General features: G+C 37.0%; 1 protein-coding gene across 4 annotated transcripts in view; it reads left to right on the top strand.

Moving 5' to 3' along the window:
- The window catches only part of ADAMTSL1 (ADAMTS like 1), a 443,802-nt gene that overhangs the window by 36,129 nt on the left and 383,134 nt on the right, over nucleotides 1-24,539 (top strand). For all 4 annotated transcript variants that reach the window (XM_063650521.1, XM_054500641.2, XM_063650519.1 and 1 more), the window contains exon 3: nucleotides 22,870-22,915. In XM_063650521.1, the coding sequence (XP_063506591.1) occupies nucleotides 22,870-22,915 (46 nt within the window). The remainder of the gene's footprint in view (nucleotides 1-22,869; nucleotides 22,916-24,539) is intronic.

Raw genomic sequence — 24,539 nt, 5'->3', positions numbered from 1 at the left:
TCAGTCACCTTATATACCTTCCCAATAGGGAAAGATCAGAGGTTATGAATGTATATATCCTTAGAGGCCTAGCAGGTAACTGGAATGTATGTAGTAGCATTCATATTGAGTCCAAATAAATCCCATCTACCAGGTAAATTAACCTGCCAGGCCAATTTTCTAGCTCTGGTAATATGACCTCTTAGAGCACTCTCAGGTCTGATTATTTTTTCAAGTCTATCAGCTAATGATTATTCTATTCCCAATATGAAAGACATGTAAAGGGAGGTAGATTACTCAGATTTTATGGAATAAATGACAACTACTCAACTTCTGGAGTTAATTTTGTTCCCTGATGGACTGGGAGTTTGTGAGGAGACTTGGTTTACCCTCTAAGTACAGAACATCCTCTCTGAGTGATCTTTTGAAGGTTATAGAAAAAAATTCAATGGAGACAAAGCGGAATGAAAACACAGGCACACGTTAAATATAAAAGCCTTCATTCTCGACAAGCAGTACTTGATACTGGAGAAAAAGTTCTGACCCAGGAACATACTGAGCAGAATTCTTTCCTTGGTTTCTCCCCTACCCTTTTTCTGAGGTTTGCAGAAAGTAGGCAGTGCTTGATTTTCCAGGTTTATGATATTGGAACACTGATCATTGCCTTTATCTGCAACCCTGGTTTGAACAACAAAGAAAGACACTGTATAAACATTGTCTCTCACCTTTACTAATTTTGTAAGGTTATATGAGGTTTTATTGAGTAACTCTTATAATGTAACTTTTACTAATATAGTATCACTAAGTAGAATATAATACCTGTTTTTATTTTTCATTAATTAGAAAAGAGACTATACCTACTGGTGCTTGATGATGGACATTTATTTTATTTCAAATGAATTAAAGTACCAGCTACCTTGAGAAGCTGTTCCTCTCTCCAGTTCTTCACCTCTCCCACTAAATACTCTGAAATAATATTTATAGTGAACTATTTGTCTAGCTTTTTAAAAAATACTTAATACTAAAGATCTATCTTTCAGAGCTCTAGGTTTGTCTTCAGCCAGCTAATTTAGCTTTGCTCATAAGAAGTTCCAAATGCATAAGACAGTTAATATAATGTGTAACATTGTCTGTCTCACTGTGTTAAGTCAATGCCAAGACCAGGCTCAAAGGAGGAAACTGCAGCTCATTTGAGATGGCAACGAGTCAGATAGCTGGCTGCTCTTAGGTGTGATATGAACCTTTGCACTGGTGACTAAAGACGATTTAAAGGTCTTCTGAGACCTTTTTTAATTTCTGAAATGCCAAATTCATGTAGCTAATAGTATAAATTAATACTACATTAATATTGTATTGAGTATAAATTAATACGTTAAGAATACAAATATTATGTTAAATCTTAACTGATTCAACGATGGGTTTGGCTGTTTCATATCTATCCAAATAACAAAAAATGACCTTCTTATGAAGGATGGCAGAATTTTTAAAAAGTTAATAAATTTTGAGTTAAATATTAAAATTGAATTTAAAAGTTTTTGAGGTAAATACGATTATTAGATGAGCAAGAAATAAAAATCACATGAGGGGTGCCTAAAACAAGTAAGATTATAGTATTATTCCAAAGGCATGTGGCTGCCAGAATGGTGTCAACATAAATATAGAAAAATTAAAATAAATAGCCCCAAGGAGTCTTAGTCCACAGGAATAGGAAAGATCATTCTAAAGGTCTCATTTCATAATAGTTGTGCTAAGAGAAAGTAAGCTAACTTCTCTGATTTTTAATTGCAAACACAGATATTCTGCCATGAAAATACTGATACACTAATATAGGCTTTAGTTAGCATCTTATTTCTATACCATATAATAATAAATACCAAAAGAAAATTTTCAATAGTAAGATTTTGTTTCTTAAACAAATGTTTGTTTTTTTCTCTAAAGGACATCTCATCTCTATCATAACATCCAATTAAGATTCACAGGGCTTGTTTTAAGAGGTTTTAGAACTTTCAGCTCAAGTGAGCCCCAAAGCAGGCTTTATCTGTTATTCTTCATCTGGTGTTATATGTTATCACCCTTGTTTTCCTTGGAAATGTTTGAATTTTTGTTTAAAAGAAAGATATTCAAGTTCAGAGTGGGTATGACTACTCATGTCATTTGTATGAGATAGTCTTTTCATTTCATTAAAGGAGATTGCATATTTTGGAACATATGCTTAAGAGTTTGCAGTTGCCTTCCTTTTACTTTTTGGGTTAAAGCCTAGTCTAAATATATTACCAAGACTTCTAATATTTCAGGTCATATATCTCAGGGGGGTGTATTGTTCCAAGATCTGATCTCCTTTCCGGAGGCAAATGCGCTAAGGCCAGTGACTGAATGTTTAGGACCAATTTATGGCCTGGTTTATCCCATAAGCCAATTTGTTGTAATAAAAGATGGTTAGAAATGTGGTTGTTGTCCATAACATTTACTTGCCATATCAGGATCTGTAACTCTTAGATGTCTTTTTCTATTTATTAAAAAAAAAAATCCTTATGTGATTTGTTCAGTAGCCCTTCTAAAGTTTGTATATCTCCTCAATTTTAATTAATTCATTCAATAAATATTTATTGAATACCTACTATATATTAAGCAAATTGGTAGGTATAACTAAGGATAGAAATCCCAAAGGGCCAGAGTCTCAAGAATTTACCAAATTATTAATTTGCCTCCAAGTTTCTACTGATTATAGTTGCAAGATATTTTAAGAACTAAAAGAAGTTCCCCCAATTCTATAAATAATACATCTGTGGAACTGGGTTTTAAAAATATTTTATATGTATTGTTATTTTATTCTGGTAGCATCATTTTATATATTAATGCTTTCTTTTCCTAATTCAGTTGTATGAGTTCCTCCTTTTTTACAGTGCTTAGCACACAGCAGACATTCAAATGTTTAATAATTGGCTTTTAAACAGTATATGCAGTATTGTCATTTTATTTCTTCAATGTGTGCTTCAACTAAAGTGGAAGAAAACTATGTGATATTAAACATCTCTGAAAAAGAATTGGGAACCTAATCCCTATACCACAGAACAAAGGTTGGTGGAACCAATTCTGCTTTTGCAGAATTAAGAAAGTATTTCAGACTTAGACCTAGACTGAGCTGGGAAGGATCTTAGAGCTAATCTCCTCTCTAATTCCCTCTTTGTTATTTCCCTTCCTCTTTTTATTTTATTTTTTATTGTGGTAAGACAATTTAGCATGAGATCCACCATCTCAACCAAATTTGAAGTGTTCTATACAGTATTGTTAACTATACCAGCAGTGCTGTGCCACAGATCTCTACAATTTAGCCATCTTGCATAACTGAAACTAGACTCCTTGAATGGCAAGTACTATTTCTCCCTCCGCCCCAACTTCTGGCAGCCTCCCTTCTACTGTCTGCTTCTATGTACTTGATTAGTCTAGATACCTTATATAAGTGGAATCATGTAGTACTTGTCCTTATTTCTGACTTATTTCACTCAGGATAATGGCCTCAAAGTTCATTCATTGTTGTTATTTCCTTTGCTGTGCAGACTGTTTACTTTGATAGTGTCCTACTTGCCTGTTTTTGCTTTTGTTGCTTGTGCTTTTGGTGTTATATCTGAGAGATCATTGCCAAATCAATATTAGGAAGCTTTGCCCCTGTATTTTCCAATTGGAGTTTTGTAGTTTCAAGTCTTACATTTAAGTCTATAATCCATTTTGAGTTAATTTTCGTATATGGTGAAATTTTGATGGCAATTTTATTCTTTCACAAGTGGATATCCAGTTTTCCCAGCACCTTTCTCCATTGTGTATTCTTGGAACCTTTGTCAAAGATCAGTTGACTGTGTACGTGTGAGTGTTTTTCTAGGTGTTCCATTGGTGCATATGTCTGTCTTTACACCAAGGTGTCTTTACACTGGCATATCTTTACACCAGTACCATACTGTTTTAATTTCTGTAGCTTATAAAATGTTTTGAAATCAGGAACTGTGATGCCTTCAGCTTTGTTCTCTCTCAATATTGTTCTGAACATTCCAGATTCTTTTTTGTTTCATATGAATTTTAGAACTGTTTTTTCTATTTCTATAATAATCAGTTACTGGGAGTTTGATAGGCAATGCATTGTATCTATAGATCACATTGGGTAACATGGACATTTTAACAATATTAACTCTTCCGCTCCATGAACATGGAATGTTTTACCATTTATTTGTGTCATCTTTAATTTCTTTCAGTAATGTTTTGTGATTTTCAGTGTGCAAGTCCTTCACTTCCTTAGTTTATTCCTAAGTATTTTATTCTTTTTGATGCGATTGTAAATGAGACTGTTCTCTTAATTTCTTTTGTGGATAGTTTGTTATTAGTGTGTAGAACTGCAACTGATTTTTCTTTTTTTTTTTTTTGGACGAAGTCTCGCTGTCTCCCAGGCTGGAGTGCAGTGGCACGATCTCGGATCACTGCAAGCTCCGCCTCTGGGGTTCACGCCATTCTCCTGCCTCAGCCTTCCGAGTAGCTGGGACTACAGGCGCCTGCCACCATGCCCGGCTACTTTTTTTGTATTTTTAGTAGAGGCGGGGTTTCACCGTGTTCACCAGGATGGTGTCGATCTCCTGACCTCGTGATCCGCCCACCTCGGCCTCCCAAAGTGCTGGGATTACAGGCGTGAGCCACCACGCCCAGCCTGATTTTTCTATATTGATTTTGTATCCCTCAATTTTACTCAATTTGTTTATTAGTCCTTCGTGAAGTATTTAGAATTTTCTGCATATAAGATCATGTCATCTGCAAACAGAGATAATTTTACTTCTTCCTTTCTTTTTTGGATGCCTTTTATTTCTTTTTCTTGTCTTACTGACCTAAGACTTTCGGTACTCTTTTGAACAGAAGTGGCAAGAGTGAGCAACATTGCTTTGTTCCTGATCTTAGAGGAAAAGCCATTGAGTGTAATGTTAGCTGAGGACTTTTCACGTATGGCCTTCGTTATTTTGAAGAAATTTCCTTCTATGCCTAGTTTGAGAGTTCACATCATGAAAGATGTTAAATTTTGCCAAATGCTTTTTCTGCATCTATCAGAGATGATCATGTGGTTTTTATTCCTCCTTCTGTTATGGAAGTAGTTCTTAATCCTAGTTACACTTTAGAATCACCTGGAAAGCTTTTTAAAAAATACAGATATCTGGGCCCTACCAAAGAACAGTTAAATTGGGATCTCTTGGGATAGATTCCTGACATCAGTAATTTTTTCAAAGCTCTCCAAATGATTTTAATGTGTATCTAGAGTTAAAATTGCTGCTGTCTTGAAGGGGGTGATAGTGCAATGATGCGGTTTATCTCTAGCTCCCTGAAAAAGTAGAGGTTAGGGTAAAGAAGAAGAATTTTTGTTTGTTTGTTTGTTTTTTGAGACAAGGTCTGGCTGTATCGCCCAGGCTGGAGTGCAGTGGTGCCATCTCGGCTCACTGCAACCTTCACCTCCCAGTTTCAAACCGTCCTCCTACCTCAGCCTCCCGAGTAGCTGGGACGACAGGCATGAGCAACCATGCCTGGCTAATTTTTGTATTTTTTGTAGAGACAGGGTTTCACTATGTCGGCCAGGCTGGTCTCTCCCTCCTGAGCTCAAGTGATTTGCTCGCCTTGGCCTCCCAAAGTGCTGGGATTACAGGGATGAGCTACCGCAGGATTTTCTGATAAAGAAACTTCTTTTATGTTAAAAGGAGTTTCTGTAAAATGATCGAGTCTGCCATGTGGGAGAGAAGTCATGGATACAAGCATGTCAAGATGTAACAGTGGGGATTGCCCTAGGTACTACTCTATATCTACTTTTCTGGTACATACAGAGTTGTCTAGTATTAGTCATCATCAGCCTTGCCCAAAGTGTTAAATGAACTAAGTGATTTCTGACTTATTCTTTCATCCTTTTATTAATTAAGCCTACAAACATGATCCTTTAAGCTTCCAGCTTGTTGGTGAATGACCAGGTTAATGTCCTAGTGATTCTTGGGTAGTTTATGCAAATTCTCTGAGACTCACCTCTCCTTAAAATCATTAAACTTCCTATCCACAGAGTCGAGTTGAGTTTTCCATCTTCAATTCAGCATCCATCCCTCCAGCTCCTCCCTCACCTCAACTACCAAAAAAAAAAAAAAAAAAAAAAAGGAAAGATTTCCTAATGCTACTTGCATAATTTCTTGAATTATTCTTCGGTTTGGGCCCAATTTGTAGAAAATAGAAAAGAGTTATCTGACCCTGTTTTCCTTAGTTTCAGTCACTGAGAAAGAGAGAGAGAAAGAAAGAAAGAGAGAGAGATGGAGACAGATACTGGATATTAAAAGCAAACAGAGGGTAGTCTGTCCAAATCATATACAATGGGGGATGGACAATTCACCTGGAGGCAGGAAGAATAACTATAAAACACTAGGTGATATTACATCCATGCATGGATCATCAGCTGAAGCCCCTAACTAATATACCAACCTCAAATAGCTGCAGAGCCAGCCGCTGCCTTTGGGCTTTGGAGTAGGAATTCCTGGTCCAGATAAAGACCCTTTCCTACTTAGGGAGAGAACCACATGTTGTGGGAACAAGAATTTGTAGCAGTGAGTTTCATTGCCTACTTTGTGGATTATTCCTTCTATTTTATTTTTCATAAAACTACTGATTTTGAATTTTGGCACCGCTGTTCTCTATTCGTATGACATTGGACTAGATTTTAGTTTCTCTGGGATTTTGTTTGCTTATCTGTGAAATCAAGAGGGCAGTGCCTGGAACAGAACAAGTGTTCCATAAATATTTGTAGAACAGACATCCAAGGTGCCCTTCAACTCTGAAATGTGTGCCCCTAAAAACGAGACAGTTTCTCCTCCAGATATGCAGTCAAGCCCATTTTGCTGTTAGATAGGAAGAGGAGCAAAAACTGCTCTTCATATAAATGGTTTTAAAGAAAAATGTTGTGACTCTCCAGACCCCCATTTTGCAATGAACATCTGGGTGACATGGAAGGATTGGAGAACTTTTGTCTCTAGCCAAAATAATTCATAAATTTCCAGCTCAAGGCTTGTATCAGGAGAGGTTGTTAGAGTCCTAGAGTTTCATAATATACATTTTCCTCAAGGGGAAGATGGAAAAGTTGGACTTGATGTTGCTAAAACACATTTGTTTTTATTCTCATTCTTTGCCTCTTTTGGCTACTGAGCAAATGTAAGATCATTTGCAAACCTTATGGCATGTGTGTGTATACTATAAAGTGCATGTCCTTCCTGCTAGTGGATCTTAAGCCAAAGGCAGCAATCCCCCGGCCCCAACCCCTAGCCATCTTTCAGAGGAAGCAAATGCATTGCAATGCCAAACACAACTTACAATAAATATATAAATATAAACGTGTTCATTAAAATAGAGCCCAACGTTTTTTACTTTGGTAGCTAGTTAATTTCATTTTAAACTTTTCATCTTTTACTTGTTATAGACAGATTTTAATCAGATTTCAAAGTTCAAAAATTAGAACAGATGTGAGGCTGAAAGTTCTTCATGGCCTGAAATTATCTTTATAACATTTCCTTCTGTATGTTTCTACCTTCTTCCTTTGGCCATTTGTTCTTTCCTTCCCTCCTTCTATCCCTCACTCCCTTCTCTCCTTCCTTCCTTCTCTCACGAAATATTTGTAAAGCACTAACAGTACACCAAGCATGTTGCTAGATTCTGCAGCTCAGAGACCAAACAGACTGCAAGGGAAAAAAGTAAATAAATGTCAAAAAATATTTACTATTTTTTATTTTAGATTCAGGGGGTACGTGTGCATGTTTATTACATGGGTATACATGGGTGGGGTTTGGGCTTCCAGTATACCCATTACCCAAATATTGAACGTCGTACTCAATAGGCAGTTTTTCCACCCCCGCCCCCCAACCCAGCCTTTCCTCTTTTGGAGTCCCCAGTGCCAAATGTTTCTATCTTTATGTCCATGTGTACCCCTTGTTTAGCTCCTGCTTATAGGTGAAAACCTATGGTATTTGATTTTCTGCTTCTGAGTTAATTCACTTAGGATAATGGCCTCCAGCTCCATCCATGTTGCTGTAAAGGACATGATTTCATTCTTTTTACGGCTAAGTAGTATTGATGGTGTATATGTACCACATTCTCTTATCTAGTCATCCATTGATGGACATTTAGGCTGATTCTATGACTTTGCTATTGTGAATAGTGCTGCAATAAACATATGAATGCAGGTGTCTTTTTTATATAATGATTTCTTTTCCTTTGGTTACATACCCAGTGTGGGATTGCTAGGTTAAATGGTAATATGGTTTTCTTTTCTTTTTTCTTTTTATTTTTTGAGACATATTCTCCCTCTGTCACCCAGGCTGGAGTGCAGTGGCACAATCTCAGCTCACTGCAACCTCTGCCCCCCGGGTTCAAGCGATTCTCCTGCCTCAGCCTCCTGAGTGCTGGGATTACAGGCATGCACCATGATACCTGGCTAATTTTTGTACTTTTAGTAGAGACAGGGTTTCACCATGTCGGCCAGGCTGGTTTTCTAAAAGTAAAAGAGGCATGGCTGCTACAGGATGGTGTCCTAGACCTTTAAAATGCTGGCCTTTTGCTGCCTCTCTGCCTCCTCTCCTGGTGAGCTCTTTACCTACAATGTCCCTCCCTCCCCATGCTCACCTGTCAAAATCCTAAATGTTATTTAAAGTCACCTTCACCTGTACCCCTGAGTCTCATCATGCTATATTTGTGAGGAATTTGTTTGCACCACCTTTAAGTCACCTTTACATAGTCTAGCTGTGTTATCATTATTTATATGGTACTGTCTCTAATTAGATTATCAGTGTTATGGTCTCAGGTTTTATTTTCCTTTTCTTTAAACCTTCTTCCCTTGCACAGAGTAGGTATCTAGTCACTGTTAGTTGAATTTACTGAATTAAACATAGGGTAAGAACCTAGTGTAGTGCTCGAGGGAGCAGGAGGAGGAAGGGAGGGCCGAATCGCAAAGTGTCCTTTCTCCCGTCACATTCTTGGGACTCCTATCACCCATATAGGACCTCCCACCTAAGATACTTCCTTTGTAAGCTATTGCCCTCTCCTCAATCTCTGCTTTTTCAAATTCCTTCTGTATTTAATATTCAGATCATTCCTATGAGTTGTTCACCAGGCATTATGTTGTTGTGTGTTCTATTCTCGTGTGGATTTGTTCAAGTAAATAATAACCTTGATAAGAATCAGGGAGGCCACCATTTTTGTGTCTTTCACAGTGCCTTGCTTAGTACTAGTATAGACTGGATACCCAATGAATGTGTTAAGTGACTGCAAATTGGAAAACATCATACAAAAAGCGTGTTAACCAGGAAGCACTGCCCAGGACTCACTTTCCCCATTGGAGTGCTTATTGTACATTGTCTTATTAGATTTTTTGAGCAGTATGTTCAGAGCAGTTTCTGGCTTTGTTAGAAACTGGGCATGACCTTTATGGTCTACAGTGTCATCATTCTCACCTTTTTCTTTTCTGATTGTGTGAGTATACTCCTCATTTTCATAACTCCAGCCCATATTTGTGAAAACCTGATGCTTTGCTATAGCACGTCTTTCTTTGAAGAACAGGCAGGGATATGTAAAATCATACTTGTTTGGAAAAAAAAAATTGGCAGTGATTTTTCTAGTTATAGTTTAGACATACCAAACAGTCATAATAGCAAATAAGCCAATTTTAAATTTAAAGGACAAACTCCACAATTCAGCCTATAATATTCTCATGTGGGTCTAAATTTTAATTTACCGGCTCTGCAGCCTCCTAACTGTTGCTCAAAAATCTGTAAAAGTGCAGAGGTGCTTTCCTTAGTTCCATCTGGTCGAAAGAAGATCAAACAACCAGAGAGGATGTTGTCTTAGACTGTTTCCCCCAAACCTACATAATTTCCATTTATATCAAATTTAGTCTCCACAATAAGTTTTAGTAATTCTCTGGATATACATAAATCAGTGTTTCCAAGTTGGCACTGCATTCAGAACATTTTTATAATGACAGATTAGGATAGAGCAGAAGTGTTGAATTATAAAAGTGAGGTCACAAAAGTATGTTATCTATGCCAAAGAAACCTTTTAAGTCTAGTTCACAAGTTACAGCACCGTTTTTCAATCTGGACCTTCACTCTCCCCTGATCAGTTTAAAATTGCTTTGAGAATGCCGCTTTAAGGCCGACTCTTCTTTTGGCTCCCTAGGGCCCTGTTAGTGCCTTTGGCAAACTGGGATGAGCTAACATGGCACCAGGGATGTGTCTGTTCCCAGCCAGCTCACCTACTGATGGATGATGCCTGGCAGCATGCCACCTTGTTGTTCCTTGTATTATTACAACAGAAAGCATTTTCAAAAGCCGCATTTATCAAGTCATCATAATAGTTTGGCTTATATATCTATCTATTCAAAAAAATTAATCTCTCCCTTAGCACTAATCTGTTTGAGCCATGTGATGTATCCCATGTAGAAAAGGCACTGGAAAACTGCTTCTGTGTGGGATTCAAGGACCTTTCAACTAAATGCTTAGGAGAAAGAGAGATTTTTTATATATGCTTTTGAAAGTCTCAAAGCACCAAGAACCTCTGTTTCCACCTTTCCACTGGTGGTTATATGTACAGGGGATGCATTTATTTCTAGCATTTTAGTGGCTTTGTTCAATGAAGGAGATTTAACCTCAAATGAGGGAAAAATGTGAATGTTAGCCTCAAAAAAGGACAAAGACACATTTTAATGTTTAAGGTCAGTTTCCATAGGCAGGTGTTAACAGATTAAACATTACTTGTTATGAAGAACACTATAAGCAAATTTCTTATTATTTGAGGTACAGGGTTATCTGGAAGCATGTGGCAGAGAGGAAGGGCCTCAAAGTACGTTTTTAAAGTACTAAAAGAGTGTAATTAACTTGTTTGTAACACAAAGGATAAATGCTTGAGGGGATAGATACCCATTTACCATGAAGTGATTATTACGCATTGCGTGCCTGTATCAAAATATCTTCTGCACCCCATAAATACATACACCTACTAGATACCCACAAAAATTAAAAATTTTAAAAAAGCATTGTCCTGAATAAATATATATTTATTCAATGTTTATTTAAAATAATTTAAATATGTTAATATTAATAAAATACTTGCTAGGGATGCATACTGGAACATGTCTAATCATTTAGAGATATGATATATAATGAAGTTACAATATAAGCATGGTTATCTGCAGATACTTTTAAAGAAGAGACAGTACTGAATTGACTCCTCTTGTTGGGAGCAAAACCCCTCAAAATAATGCTTTTACATAAACAAGTTTCATTGTAATTTTTGTTTATGATGTTATAAATTAGAATTAAATAATAATTATTTTAAACAGAATAAAATGTAGAACATGACAGAATGACATTTTTAAGTACAAGAGTAAAGCAAAGCTAAGAAAAAGATTAGAACATGGGACTTGTGAAACCCATAGGGATGGCTTGTCATCTAACTCTTCTTTCTCTCCCATGTGAGGTAAGACCACAAGTAACCATCTCTTATGCACAGACTCCAGTTCTAGTCCCTGGGTGTTCAGCACCCAGTTTGAACCACAGATGAGGACAGTGAGCATCTGAGAAGAGCTTTACACACAGGGTCCAGTGGTTCATATAGTTTCCTTTTTCATGACCAAGTTGATTGGTATCAAGTATTTCCTGAAAGAACCTCTTAGAATAATGTGTCTGTGCTAGGGACTACTAGAGGGAGGAGGAGAGAGGGGGTGGTGAGCTGAAAAACTACCTAACAGGTACTATGCTGACTACCTGGTGACAGGATCATCTGTAATCCAAACCGCAGCATCATGCAATGTACCTGTGTAACAAACCTGCACTTGTAACCCTGAGTCTAAAATAAAAGTTGAAGCTATTTAAAATAATAATAACAATGTATCTGCAGAAAATGAAAAGAAGCTGACAGTACATTTGCACTTGTTTCTCTCAGTTGTTCTCAGAATTTGTTATTCCTCTTGAGTTTTTTGTAAAGAGTCTCAGGAATGTAGAATTTTTATTTTATTTTATTATACTTTAAGTTCTAGGGTACATGTGTACAATCTGCAGGTTTGTTACATATGTATACATGTGCCATGTTGGTGTGCTGCACCCATTAACTCGTCATTTACATGAAGTATATCTCCTAATGCTATCCCCCCCACCTCCCTGCACCCCATGACAGGCCCCAGTGTGTGATGTTCCCCTTCCTGTGTCCAAGCGTTCTCATTGTTCAATTGCCACCTATGAGTGAGAACATACGATGTTTGGTTTTTTCTCCCTGCAATAGTTTACTGAGAATGATGGTTTCCAGCTTCATCCATGTCCCTACAAAGGACATGAACTCATCCTTTTCATGGCTGCATACTATTCCATGGTGTATATGTGCCACATTTTCTTAATCCAGTCGATCATTCGTGGACATTTGGTTTGGTTCCAAGTCTTTGCTATTGTGAATAGTGCCGCAATAAACATATGCCTGCATGTGTCTTTATAGCAGTATGATTTATAATCCTTTGGGTATATACCCAGTAATGGGATGGCTGGGTCAAATGCTATTTCTAGTTCTAGATCCCTGAGGAATCGCCACACTGACTTCCACAATGGTAGAACTAGTTTACAGTCCCACCAACAGTGTAAAAGTGTTTCTATTTCTCCACATCCTCTCCAGCACCTGTTGTTTCCTGACTTTTTAATGACTGCCATTCTAACCGGTGTGACATGGTATCTCATTGTGGTTTTGATTTGCATTTCTCTGATGGCCAGTGATGATGAGCATTTTTTCATGTATCTTTTGGCTGCATAAATGTCTTCTTTTGAGAAGTGTCTGTTCATATCCTTTGCCCACTTTTTGATGGGGTTGTTTGTTTTTCTCTTGTAAATTTGTTGGAGTTCATTGTAGATTCTGGATATTAGCCCTTTGTCAGATGAGTAGATTGCAAAAATTTTCTCCCATTTTGTAGGTTGCCTGTTCACTCTGATGGTAGTTTCTTTTGCTGTGCAGAAGCTCTTGAGTTTAATTAGATCCCATGTGTCAATTTTGGCTTTTGTGGCCATTGCTTTTGGTGTTTTAGACTTGAAGTCCTTGCCCATGCCTATGTCCTGAATGGTATTGCCTAGGTTTTCTTCTAGGGTTTTTATGGTTTTAGGTCTAATATTTAAGTCTTTAATCCATCTTGAATTAATTTTTGTATAAGGTGTATGGAAGGGATCCAGTTTCAGCTTTCTACATATGGCTAGCCAGTTTTCCGAGCACCATTTATTAAATAGGGAATCCTTTCCCCATTTCTTGTTTTTGTCAGGTTTGTCAAAGATCAGATGGTTGTAGATGTATGGTATTATTGCTGAGGGCTCTGTTCACTTCCGTTGGTCTATATCTCTGTTTTGGTACCAGTACCATGCTGTTTTGGTTACTGTAGCCTTGTAGTATAGTTTGAAGCCAGGTAGCGTGATGCCTCCAGCTTTGTTCTTTTGGCTTAGGATTGTCTTGGCAATGCGGGCTCTTTTTTGGTTCCATATGAACTTGAAAGTAGTTTTCTCCAATTCTGTGAAGAAAGTCACTGGTAGCTTGATGGGGATGGCATTAAATCTATAAATAACCTTGGGTAGTATGGCCATTTTCATGTTATTGATTCTTCCTATCCATGAGCATGGAATGTTCTTCCATTTGTTTGTGTCTTCTTTTATTTTGTTGAGCACTGGTTTGTGGTTCTCCTTGAAGAGGTCCTTCACATCCCTTGTAAGTTGGATTCCTAGGTATTTCATTCTCTTTGAAGCAATTGTGAATGGGAGTTCACTCATGATTTGGCTCTCTGTTTGTCTGTTATTGGTGTATAAGAATGCTTGTGATTTTTGTACATTGATTTTGTATCCTGAGACTTTGCTGAAGTTGCTTATCAGCTTAAGGAGATTTTGGGCTGAGACGATGGGGTTTTCTAGATCTACAATCATGTCATCTGCAAACAGGGACAATTTGACTTCCTCTTTTCCTAATTGAATACCCTTTATTTCTTTCTCCTGCCTGATTGCCCTGGCCAGAACTTCCAACACTATGTTGAATAGGAGTGGTGAGAGAGGGCATCCCTGTCTTGTGCCAGTTTTCAAAGGGAATGCTTCCAGTTTTTGCCCATTCAGTACAATACTGGCTGTGGGTTTGTCATAAATAACTCATTATTTTGAGATATGTTCCATTGATACCTAGTTTATTGAGAGTTTTTAGCATGAAGGGGTGTTGAATTTTATTGAAGGCCTTTCCTGCGTCTATTTAGATATTCATGTGGTTTTTGTCTTTGGTTCTGTTTATATGCTGGATTACATTTATTGATTTGCGTATATTGAACCAGCCTTGCATCCCAGGGATGAAGCCCACTTGATCATGGTGGATAAGCTTTTTGATGTGCTGCTGGATTCGGTTTGCCAGTAGTTTATTGAGGATTTCTGCATCGATGTTCATCAGGCATATTGGTCTAAAATTCTCTTTTTTTGTTGTGTCTCTGCCAGGCTTTGGTATCAGGATGATGCTGGCCTCATAAAATGAGTTAGGGAGGATTCCCTCTTTTTCTATTGATTGGAATAGTTTCAGAAGGAATGGTACCAGCTCCTCCTTGTACATCCAGTAGAATTCAGCTGTGAATCTGTCTGGTCCTGGACTTTTTTTGGTTGGTAGGCTATTAATTATTGCCTCAATTTCAGAGCCTGTTATTGGTCTATCTATTCAGGGATTCAACTTCTTCCTGGTTTAGTCTTGGGAGGGTGTATGTGTCCAGCAATTTACCCATTTCTTCTAGATTTTCTACTTTATTTGCATAGAGGTGTTTATAGTATTCTCTGATGGTAGTTTGTATTTCTGTGGTATCATTGGTGATATCCCCTTTATCATTTTTTATTGCATCTATTTGATTCTTCTCTCTTTTCTTCTTTATTAGTCTTGCTAGTGGTCTATCAATTTTGTTGATCTTTTCAAAACACCAGCTCCTGGATTCATTGATTTTTTGGAAGGGTTTTTTGTATCTCTATCTCCTTCAGTTCTGCTCTGATCTTAGTAGTTTCTTGCCTTCTGCTGGCTTTTGAATGTGTTTGCTCTTGCTTCTCTAGTTCTTTCAATTGTGATGTTAGGGTGTCAATTTTAGATCTTTCTTGCTTTCTCTTGTGGGCATTTAGTGCTACAAATTTTCCTGCACACACTGCTTTAAATGTGTCCCAGAGATTCTGGTATGTTGTGTCTTTGTTTTCACTGGATTCAAAGAACATCTTTATCTCTGCCTTCATTTCATTATGTACCCAGTAGTCATTCAGGAGCAAGTTGTTCAGTTTCCATGTAGTTGAGCAGTTTTGAGTGAGTTTCTTAATCCTGAGTTCTAGTTTGATAGCACTGTGGTCAGAGAGACAGTTTTTTATAATTTCTGTTTTACATTTGCTAAGGAGTGCTTTACTTCCACGTATGTGGTCAGTTTTGGAATAAGTGTGATGTGGTGCCGAGAAGAATGTATATTCTGTTGATTTGGGGTGGAGAGTTCTGTAGATGTCTATTAGGTCCACTTGGTACAGAGCTGAGTTGAATTCCTGGATATCCTTTTTAACTTTCTGTCTCATTGATCCGTCTAATGTTGACAGTGGAGTGTGAAAGTCTCCCATTATTATTGTGTGGGAGTCTAAGTCTCTTTGTAGGTCTCTAAGGACTTGCTTTATGAATCTGGGTGCTCCTGTATTGGGTACATATATATTTAAGATATGTAGCTGCTGTTGTTGAATTGATCCCTTTACCATTATGTAATGGCCTTCTTTGTCTCTTTTGATCTTTGTTGGTTTAAAATCTGTTTTATCAGAGACTAGGATTGCAACCCCTGCCTTTTTTTGTTTTCCATTTGCCAGGTAGATCTTCCTCCATCCCTTTGTTTTGAGCCTATGTGTGTCTCTGCACATGAGATGGGTCTCCTGAATACAACATACTGATGGATCTTGGCTCTTTATCCAATTTGCCACTCTGTGTCTTTTAATTGGAGCATTTAGCCCATTTACATTTAAAGTTAATATTGTTATGTGTGAATTTGATCCTGTCATTATGATGTTAGCTGGTTATTTTGCTCATTAGTTGATACAGTTTCTTCCCAGCATCAATGGTCTTTACAATTTGGCATGTTTTTGCAGTGGCTGGTGCCAGCTGTTCCTTTCCATGTTTAGTGCTTCCTTCAGGAGCTCTTTTAGGGCAGGCCTTGTGATAACAAAATCTCTCAGCATTTGCTTGTCTGTAAAGGATTTTATTTCTCCTTCACTTATGGAACTTAGTTTGGAGAATGTAGAATTTTTTTAACTGGCTCGTTGGGGGCAACCTCCTGCAGTATAGCTCCAGTGAGTACTGAAATGCTCATTTGAAGTGACGGGTGCTTACTTAAAATCCCTTGGTGGGGTTGCAAATCCGCTTATCTTGTTCTAATCTATGGTCGCTCTAAGATCCACAGTCTAAATGGCCCAGGCTTCCTGGGGCTTGAATTGCGAAACATGGCTTTATGTCTTTTCTCTTGTAAAGAGCTCATAGATTTCTTTGGATGACCGAAGGAAGAGAGATAGGCTTGTATTCACAGTGCTTTAGGAGGCTGAGGTGGGAGGATCACTGGTACCCAGGAGTTCGTGGTTACAGTGAGCTATGATAGTGCCACTGCACTCCAGGCTGGGTAACAGAATGAGATGAGATGCTGTCTCAAAAAAGCAAAAGCAAAAACAAAAAAACCAGGTGGACCATCCTGTTTTAAAATTCTTTGCTATAAGTCCGTATTTGAAAGGCTAGTGATATTCAGGGAAATACAGTAACCCATTCTTGCTTAGCAACATTCTTTGCTTTTTAGCAATCAGAGAAAAAGCCTGGGGTGCCATGAGCCTAATATAAGTGCAATTGTCCTTAAAAACCCAGAAGTGTTAAATGCAGAATGACCAGATTTTCTTGAAACAATTTATTGACACCAGGTATAAGTCTGGCTATGTCACCAGAAGGATCTTTTGCTTAGTGAAGAGATGACAAGAATTTTAAGGTAAAAGAGCGATAAATCAAACGCATGCCCCTTTTTAAAAAGGCTTATATGAGAAGGGGGATGGGGGAACAAGAAGTCAACAAGTTGTTTGACCCTAGAGAAAAAACTTTTAATTTTTCATGTCAATTCACCTCTTCTCAGGTTGTTAAATGATGACAGTTGAAACTATAACATCAGGATTTTAAGAAGTGGAAGTTTAGATGGTGTATTATGTGTTAATGAGAGACAAATAAAGTATGTATCCAGTCTATTACTAATCTCTTAAGTGAATTAAAGCCTGAATAATTCACACATAATAGCTTGTGATTGAGATTATTTCTATTTTTGAGAGAAGGAATTAAATCAAAATGTGACTGGGCAGGAGTAAAGTGGTGATTAAGCAAATAAGGAATTTTGATGCAAATTTGAATTAGAATATATATATATATATATTCCCCCCGCCCCCGCCAAGATGGAGTCTTGCTCTGTCACCCAGGCTGGAATGCAATGGCACAATCTCGGCTCACTGCAAGCTCTGCCTCCTGGGTTCCAGTGATGCTCCTGCCTCAGCCTCCTGAGTAGCTGGGATTACAGGTGCCTGCCACCACGCCCGGCTAATTTTTGTATTTTTAGTAGAGACGGGGTTTCATCATGTTGGCCAGGCTTGTCTTGAACTCCTGACCTCACATGATCCGCCTGTCTTGGCCTCCCAAAGTGCTTGGATTACAGGCATGAGCCACCACACCTGGTCCATTTTTTAATTTTTATTTTTATTTTATTTTAAGTTTGGGGTTCATGTGCAGGATATGCAGGTTTGTTACAAAGGTAAACGTGTGCCATGGTAGTTTGCTGCACAGATCAACCCATCACCTAGGTATTGAGCCCAGCATTCATTAGCTGTTCTTTCTGGTACTCTCCCTCCCCACAGCCTCCCCAGGCCCCAGTGTGTGTTGTTACCCCCCTTGTATACATGTGTTCTCACCCCTCATGTATACATGTGTTCTCATCGTTCAGCTCCTGCTTGTAAGTGAGATTGATTTTCTGTTCCTCCATTAGTTTGCTGAGGATAATGGTTTCCAGCTCCAACCGTGTCCCTGCAAGGGGCATGATCTTGTTCTTTTTTATGGCTGCATAGTATTCCATGGTGTATATGGACCACATTTTCTTTTTCCAGTCAATAATTAGTGGCCATTTGGGTTGATTACATGTCTTTGCTATTGTGAATAGTGCTAGAAGAAACATACGTGTGCATATTACATTTTTATATTAAAATATGTTCTAATACTTATATTTTGCTCTTTCATACTTGACCCAGTTTCTGAGTTCATAATTGATATAGTTCTGAACTCCCTAAACACAGTGCTGTAACTATTTTATAGTTTATATTGGGAGGACATATTTATTTAAATCCTCTCTTATCGTTTGTCTATAGCTTTCCTCAGACATCATTTTGGACTCAGATTTCAAATGTTTGTTTTCATCCCCAGAGGTAAATTTTACTTTGTTTAAATGTGAAAGAAATCACTCAGCTGTTTTATATTAACGACCTGTTAAAAAAAAAAGAAGGAAAATATTTTTTAGTGCTTAATTCTCTGACAGGGATTTTGTGCCCAGATAAATGCCTTGGATGAAAAAATTCACACTTGGCAGGAATTAAATCCTTGTGGTGGAATAGTCACTTAGCTACTTATGTGAAATTTATATTCAAATTTCATAAATTTTAACTTTCAAAAATATAAGCTTCTCTGCACCGAAGTTCTTTAACATTGCATTTTACTGATGAACATGGTTTTCTTGGAGATGTTCCAATGTGTATCTACCTATGTTTTTCTAGAAATGGATTTACCAGAATTGAGAAGTAGTTTATAAACTGATGTAATAACAACAAGGCACAGTCAACCTCAGGCCTATTCCCTTCTTAGCTTTCCGAATTTTTAGCTTAGTGTTAGTATACTATGTATCTTGAGCACATCATGTTCCTTTTCTTATTGTTTGATAGACTTAGGAGTTAGTCACGCCTAGATTCCAATCCCTGGTTCACTTTTCTGTGTATGTAACTTTAAGCCTCAGCTTTCTGTGCCTCAGTTTTCTCATCTATTAAATAGGAATAATACAATTTTGCAGAGCTGTTGGAAGATTAGAGATAATATATGCAGAATACCTAACACTGGGCCAAATATCTATAGCAGGCGCTGAATAAATAGTAGAGACTAGTTAGTGTTTCCATTATCATCCACAATTTAATAGTAGAGACTAGTTAGAGTTTCTATTATAATCCATAATTTAATAGTAGAGACTAGTGTTTCTATTATAATCCACAATTTGATAATGTCTTTCAATAATGATCACCTTGCCATGCTTAAGCATTACCACCTTAATATCATATTTCAGTCAAATTAAAGAAGCTCTCAAAAAAGTAATATATTAAAGGGAAGATAGTTCAGAGGCATCCATAAATTACCTGCAAATCCATATTAGGCATTAGACAACTACAGGATATTCTTTGGAAATTATGACAAGTGGATTTTCTTCGCTTTGCTTTTGTTTTGTTTTGCTTTTCCTAAATAATAAGTATTTAAATCAATCTTTAACATTCTGTGCAGATATCTCCTATTATTCAATGATGTCTGTAAAATTTGTGTAGGTATTTGCAGGTTAAAATATTGGGGAAAAAGGCTCATTTAAACTGTTGAAACAAGTATTTTTCTGCTTTGTTTTGTTTAGGAAGCAGTATCTCTGTAATAATCCCTTGGCATTTGAACAGAGCTTTTGTACATTATTTCAGTTGGTGATCCTAACTTTATGCATAGGCATTCCTATATTCATCTGGCAGATAAGGAAACTAAGACCCTAAGAGAGCAAGAGGTTTATGCAAGTGGAAGAACAAAATCTATATCCCAGATCTTCAGGCTCCTAATTCAGATTTGTTTCCATAATTTTTTTCATGGATATAAGGTTAGGTAAAAAATTAAAAAAAAGGATGAAAAACATACACTATTAAAGTCCCAATAGTTAACACCAGAGTTTACCTTTTAAAAGCAAAATCTCACCATTGAATCTCCACCATTGAATTCAGTGGTTCCCCTTTGCGTATTACAAAGTTCAAAATTAGAAGGTATTTCACTCACCTACTGCAATTCCCCACATAAACCCTAAATCCCTGGAAAACCAGAACTGTTTGAAAATTTGCAGGCATGCCAAATCTTTTTTTGCCTCTATGCCTTTGCTTAGTTTCTTCTCCATATATCCTTGACCTCCTTTCAATAGCTATTATATTTTTACATCTATTATGTACTTAATTAATTTATCTAACATCTACATAATGCTTACTGTGTCCTAGGCACCGTCTGAAGTGATTCACAAATACTAACTCAGTTAATTCTCATAATTCCAGGAGATAAGTAATATCATCCCATTTTACCGAAGATAGAACTGAGATATAGAGCCAAGATTCTAGAAAGCAGAGCCTATTTTTAAACTGGGTACTCTTAACCACTGCACTGTGGTACATATGCAGCAGGAACTTCAAAATTGAAAAGCATACCACATTTTGCAAACACCAATGTCTAGATGGGATGCTACCAAAGACCTTCCAGTTTTAGAATTCAATTACCTTGTAAATTTACCATCAGCTGGAACCTAGCTCTCATATTTTTGGAGTCAGAAACTTGATATTTTTTAGCAATAGCACCAAGAACACATCCTTTTCTTGGGGGTGTACTCACAATAACTCAGCCCATGAGATGAATATTTCAAACTAGAATGCCAGTTGATTAATTTACAACAAGGAACAGAACGGTCCATCACATGGACCAGAGTACTCATGTCAGCATGGCCAGCACTCTCTGTTCTCAGCAGTCATGAAAACCCAGATCACTCTTGGCAAGTAGCTTGATCAACCTGACACCATAATGAGGGGTGGTACTTGGATGAGCTGAATGTTCATCGGTATCAGCAAGATCAGCATGAGTCATCTATGTGGAGATTGCAGCAGTCTTGTCAATGGGACATGCAGGACTTGAAATTCATTGGCCTTTTGTCTAGGACATTGCTGGACTGGACACTGACAAACATGTGTCTTTGTCATGCTCCTTATTTCTATGGTTTCAATGTGTGGCCAGCCATTCCTTTTCTATTTTTAATGCATAGTTATAGCCAGTCTGATTACAGTCAAGTCTTTAGGAATGGGACCCTTTCTATATTTTTAAGATAGTCTGTGTATAATTGTGTTGTCAGATGACATTTTCCTTCTGGTAACATTCTCAAGACCTAATACAAATACTATATGCATTTCTTACACCAAATTATATGATTTATTTTCTTAATAAAAAGACCAAGTCATATTCATTCTTCTTTGTATTCTTGGTAGTAATTTCATTGCCAAACACATAACAGAAGGTCTGTGTACGTTTATTGAACAAAAAAGTAAATTAGGAGTCATTAAAGCATTGTGATCATGAGTGTGTGAGTTCTGAAGCCAGATGGCCTGGTTTCAAATTTTAGCTCTACAACTTAATAGTTGTGTCATTTTGGCAAATTACTTAACCTTCCTAATCTTCAGTTTTGTCATCTGTAAAGTGGATATGATGATGGTACTCTATCTCTCCGGGTTTTTGAGAATATTAAATAAATTTATACATATAACAAACTTATAAACGTACCTGGAATTCTAAAACTACTAGGTATTAGTATAATCATTCTCACAGGATTTTGTAGTGTATCTTTACTTTTTAAAAAATGTGTGACATATTTTGAAAAGAGTATAGTACTGTTTTTCATTATTTAAGTGTCAGCATTGAACGTTTTATCAAAAGGTGATTGTTTTTGTTCATAAGAATTCAGTAAAATGGAAACTCTCATGTATTGCTGGTGGGAGTATGTAATGGTACAACCTTTATGGAATGCATTTTGGCAATATGAAGAGCCTTACAAAAGCTCATTCCCTTTAGTCTAGTAATTCTCCTTCTAGAAATTTATCTATTCAAAAAACACAGTCAGAAACTTTGATAAAACACATGCACAAAGATGGTTTACCATACTATCATTTATCAAACACCAAAGTGGAAATTACTTAAATGACAAATAATGAAAGAATAATTATGCAAAAAATTACATCATTTGATAGAATATTATGTAGCTCTCAAAATGGTGTTTTTAACATTATTTAATACTGTGAGAAAATGCCTCCAAAAAATTTTAAGGGGAAACAAAAACAGGCTACAAAATTGCATAAGTGATGTGATTTTTTAATTTATACTAGAAAGGACTAAATAAATCAAAATAATAGTGATTGTCTTTAGATGAGGCAACTACAGGGGACTTCTTTTTTTTCTTTTTGGTAATCTGTCTTTTCCAAAACCTCTGTAATGAGTATATATTTTAGAAATAAAAATAATTTTTTAAGAATTATGACTTTCCACATTCTTAGAATTATGATTTTAAGACATGTTGAATATTAATTCCATTAATTCCAATTTATTTTCAGGATCTAAGTTTTTCAGTGAAATATATGTTCAGTTTTATATCAGAAATAAGAAGAAAGGATTCATTGAATATCAGTTTTTTCAGAAAACTTTGTACTAATATTTATTTGATTAAATATGCACTAAATACTTATTTTGAAAATTTTTGAAACAAGATAAATACTTAGTTTCAACCCTTATAGAGAAATCAATTTACATCTATAACTGCTTTAAATCTGCTCAATTTGATTTTTAATAGTAACCCCTCTAAGAACATGCTTAGAAGAAAAGAGAGGCCCTTTTACTAGTATTTAGAGGAAACTTTTTATAAGAAAATATTTCTGATTTTGAGCCTTTCATAAGTAGTAATATTTCTTTTTTCTTTTTGCAACCTAGGAGCTGTGAAGGAAGAAATATCCGATACAGAACATGCAGTAATGTGGTAAGTATAAGGTTCTGAGATTGTGATCATGTATTTTTGTCAGCACTGAATGGTGCTAAGCAGTTTTATATCCTGAGCAGGAAATTAACCAATTAGTATTTCACTGAGAGTTTTTATCTCATACTGTACTGATTATATGCAGGACTAAAATGATATTTTTAATGTTCCTCAATATAAACTTTTAATCATTTGAGCAGCTTGAAACTAACTAGACTATTTCAAAACAAGGACTCTACATTTCCTCTCTACTTTCTGCCTTTTTGCATATAGATCTCATGAGGATGAGTGAGAGGGTTGACAAAAGGGAAACCAGTTGGGGTATCATGAAATAAATATTAATGAATCAAACTCAGATTCGACAAACTCATTCATTTATTCAACAAATATTATTCAGTGCCAACTATGTGTGAGGCACTACACCAGTACAAGAATAAATAACATATGGTCCCTGTTTTAAACATCTGTAGTATAGTAAGAGGTATAGAGAAAGAAGACAGATGTGCATTGCACATAACCACATTCTAGGAAAAAATATCACAAATGCCATAGGAAATAAATAAAGTTCTTTGTGGGCTAAAATAGAGAGAAATCTTAAAGGAAAAGGTGATTTGAGATAGGGTTTGGAGGACTATGACTAGCCCATATTGGGTTTGAAGGGTTGACAGTCAGTCCAATGGAGAGGACATAATGGGCAACTTTGGAGGCAGGAATGTCTGAACACTAGTTTCAGTAGAGTTGAGTATAGCAATATAAAAGAGAAGAATTGAAATATATTTTTGAGGTTATACCATAAAAAGATTCGAATATTAGTCTTCAAAGTTTATATTAGTTCAGTGAATAATGGGAGTCACTAGAGCAAGAGTATGGTGCTACAGAGTTTCCCTTTTAGAAAGGTTAATTTTTTGGTGATACAAGGGTTGCACTGGAACAGGAAATGGATGAGGAGCAAGAAGTAATGAAGGCTTAAGCCTTCATTAGTAGTCGCAGCTACTAAGGAGGCTGAGGCAGGAGGATCCCTTTAGCCCAGGAGTTCAAGACCATCCTGGGGAGCATAGCAAAACCCTGTCTTTTGTAACAAAGAAGAAGAAGAAGGAGGAGCACTTAAACCCAGAGGAAATACTAAATAGATACAAGAGAGATCAAAATTAAGTTCACTCTGCAAGACTTGAAAAGCATTTGAAATTAGAGTGATAAGTTGAAGTGGGAATAAAGGAAACAAAGAGGTATATGCATATTTAGGGCTTTTGTACTTGCCGATCCCTCTGTTGAAGAAGCTCTTTCCTCAATATGGTGGGCATTTGTATTACTTCACATTTCCCTTCTGCATTGCCCAGCAGATATTCTCTATGAGGGCTCCACCCCTGCAGCAGGCTTTTGCCTGGACATCCAGGCATTTTCATACATCCTCTGAAGTCTAGGCACACCTGCAGGACCACCACAACATGGAAGCTGCCAAGGCTTGGGGCTTGCACCCCCTAAAGCAATGGCCTGAGCTGTACCTTGGCCACTTTTAGCCACAGCTGGGGTGGCTGGGACACAGGGCACCAAGTCCATCCAGAGGCTGCCTAGAGCAGGGGGCCCCGGACCTGGCCCAGGAAACCATTTTTCCCTTCTAGGCCTCTGG

This window comes from Pongo pygmaeus, chromosome 13 (assembly GCF_028885625.2).
Source record: "Pongo pygmaeus isolate AG05252 chromosome 13, NHGRI_mPonPyg2-v2.0_pri, whole genome shotgun sequence".
Lineage (NCBI taxonomy): Eukaryota > Metazoa > Chordata > Mammalia > Primates > Hominidae > Pongo > Pongo pygmaeus.
The sequence above is the reverse complement of the archived record's forward strand: the minus strand, read 5'-3'. Positions and strand labels throughout refer to the sequence as shown.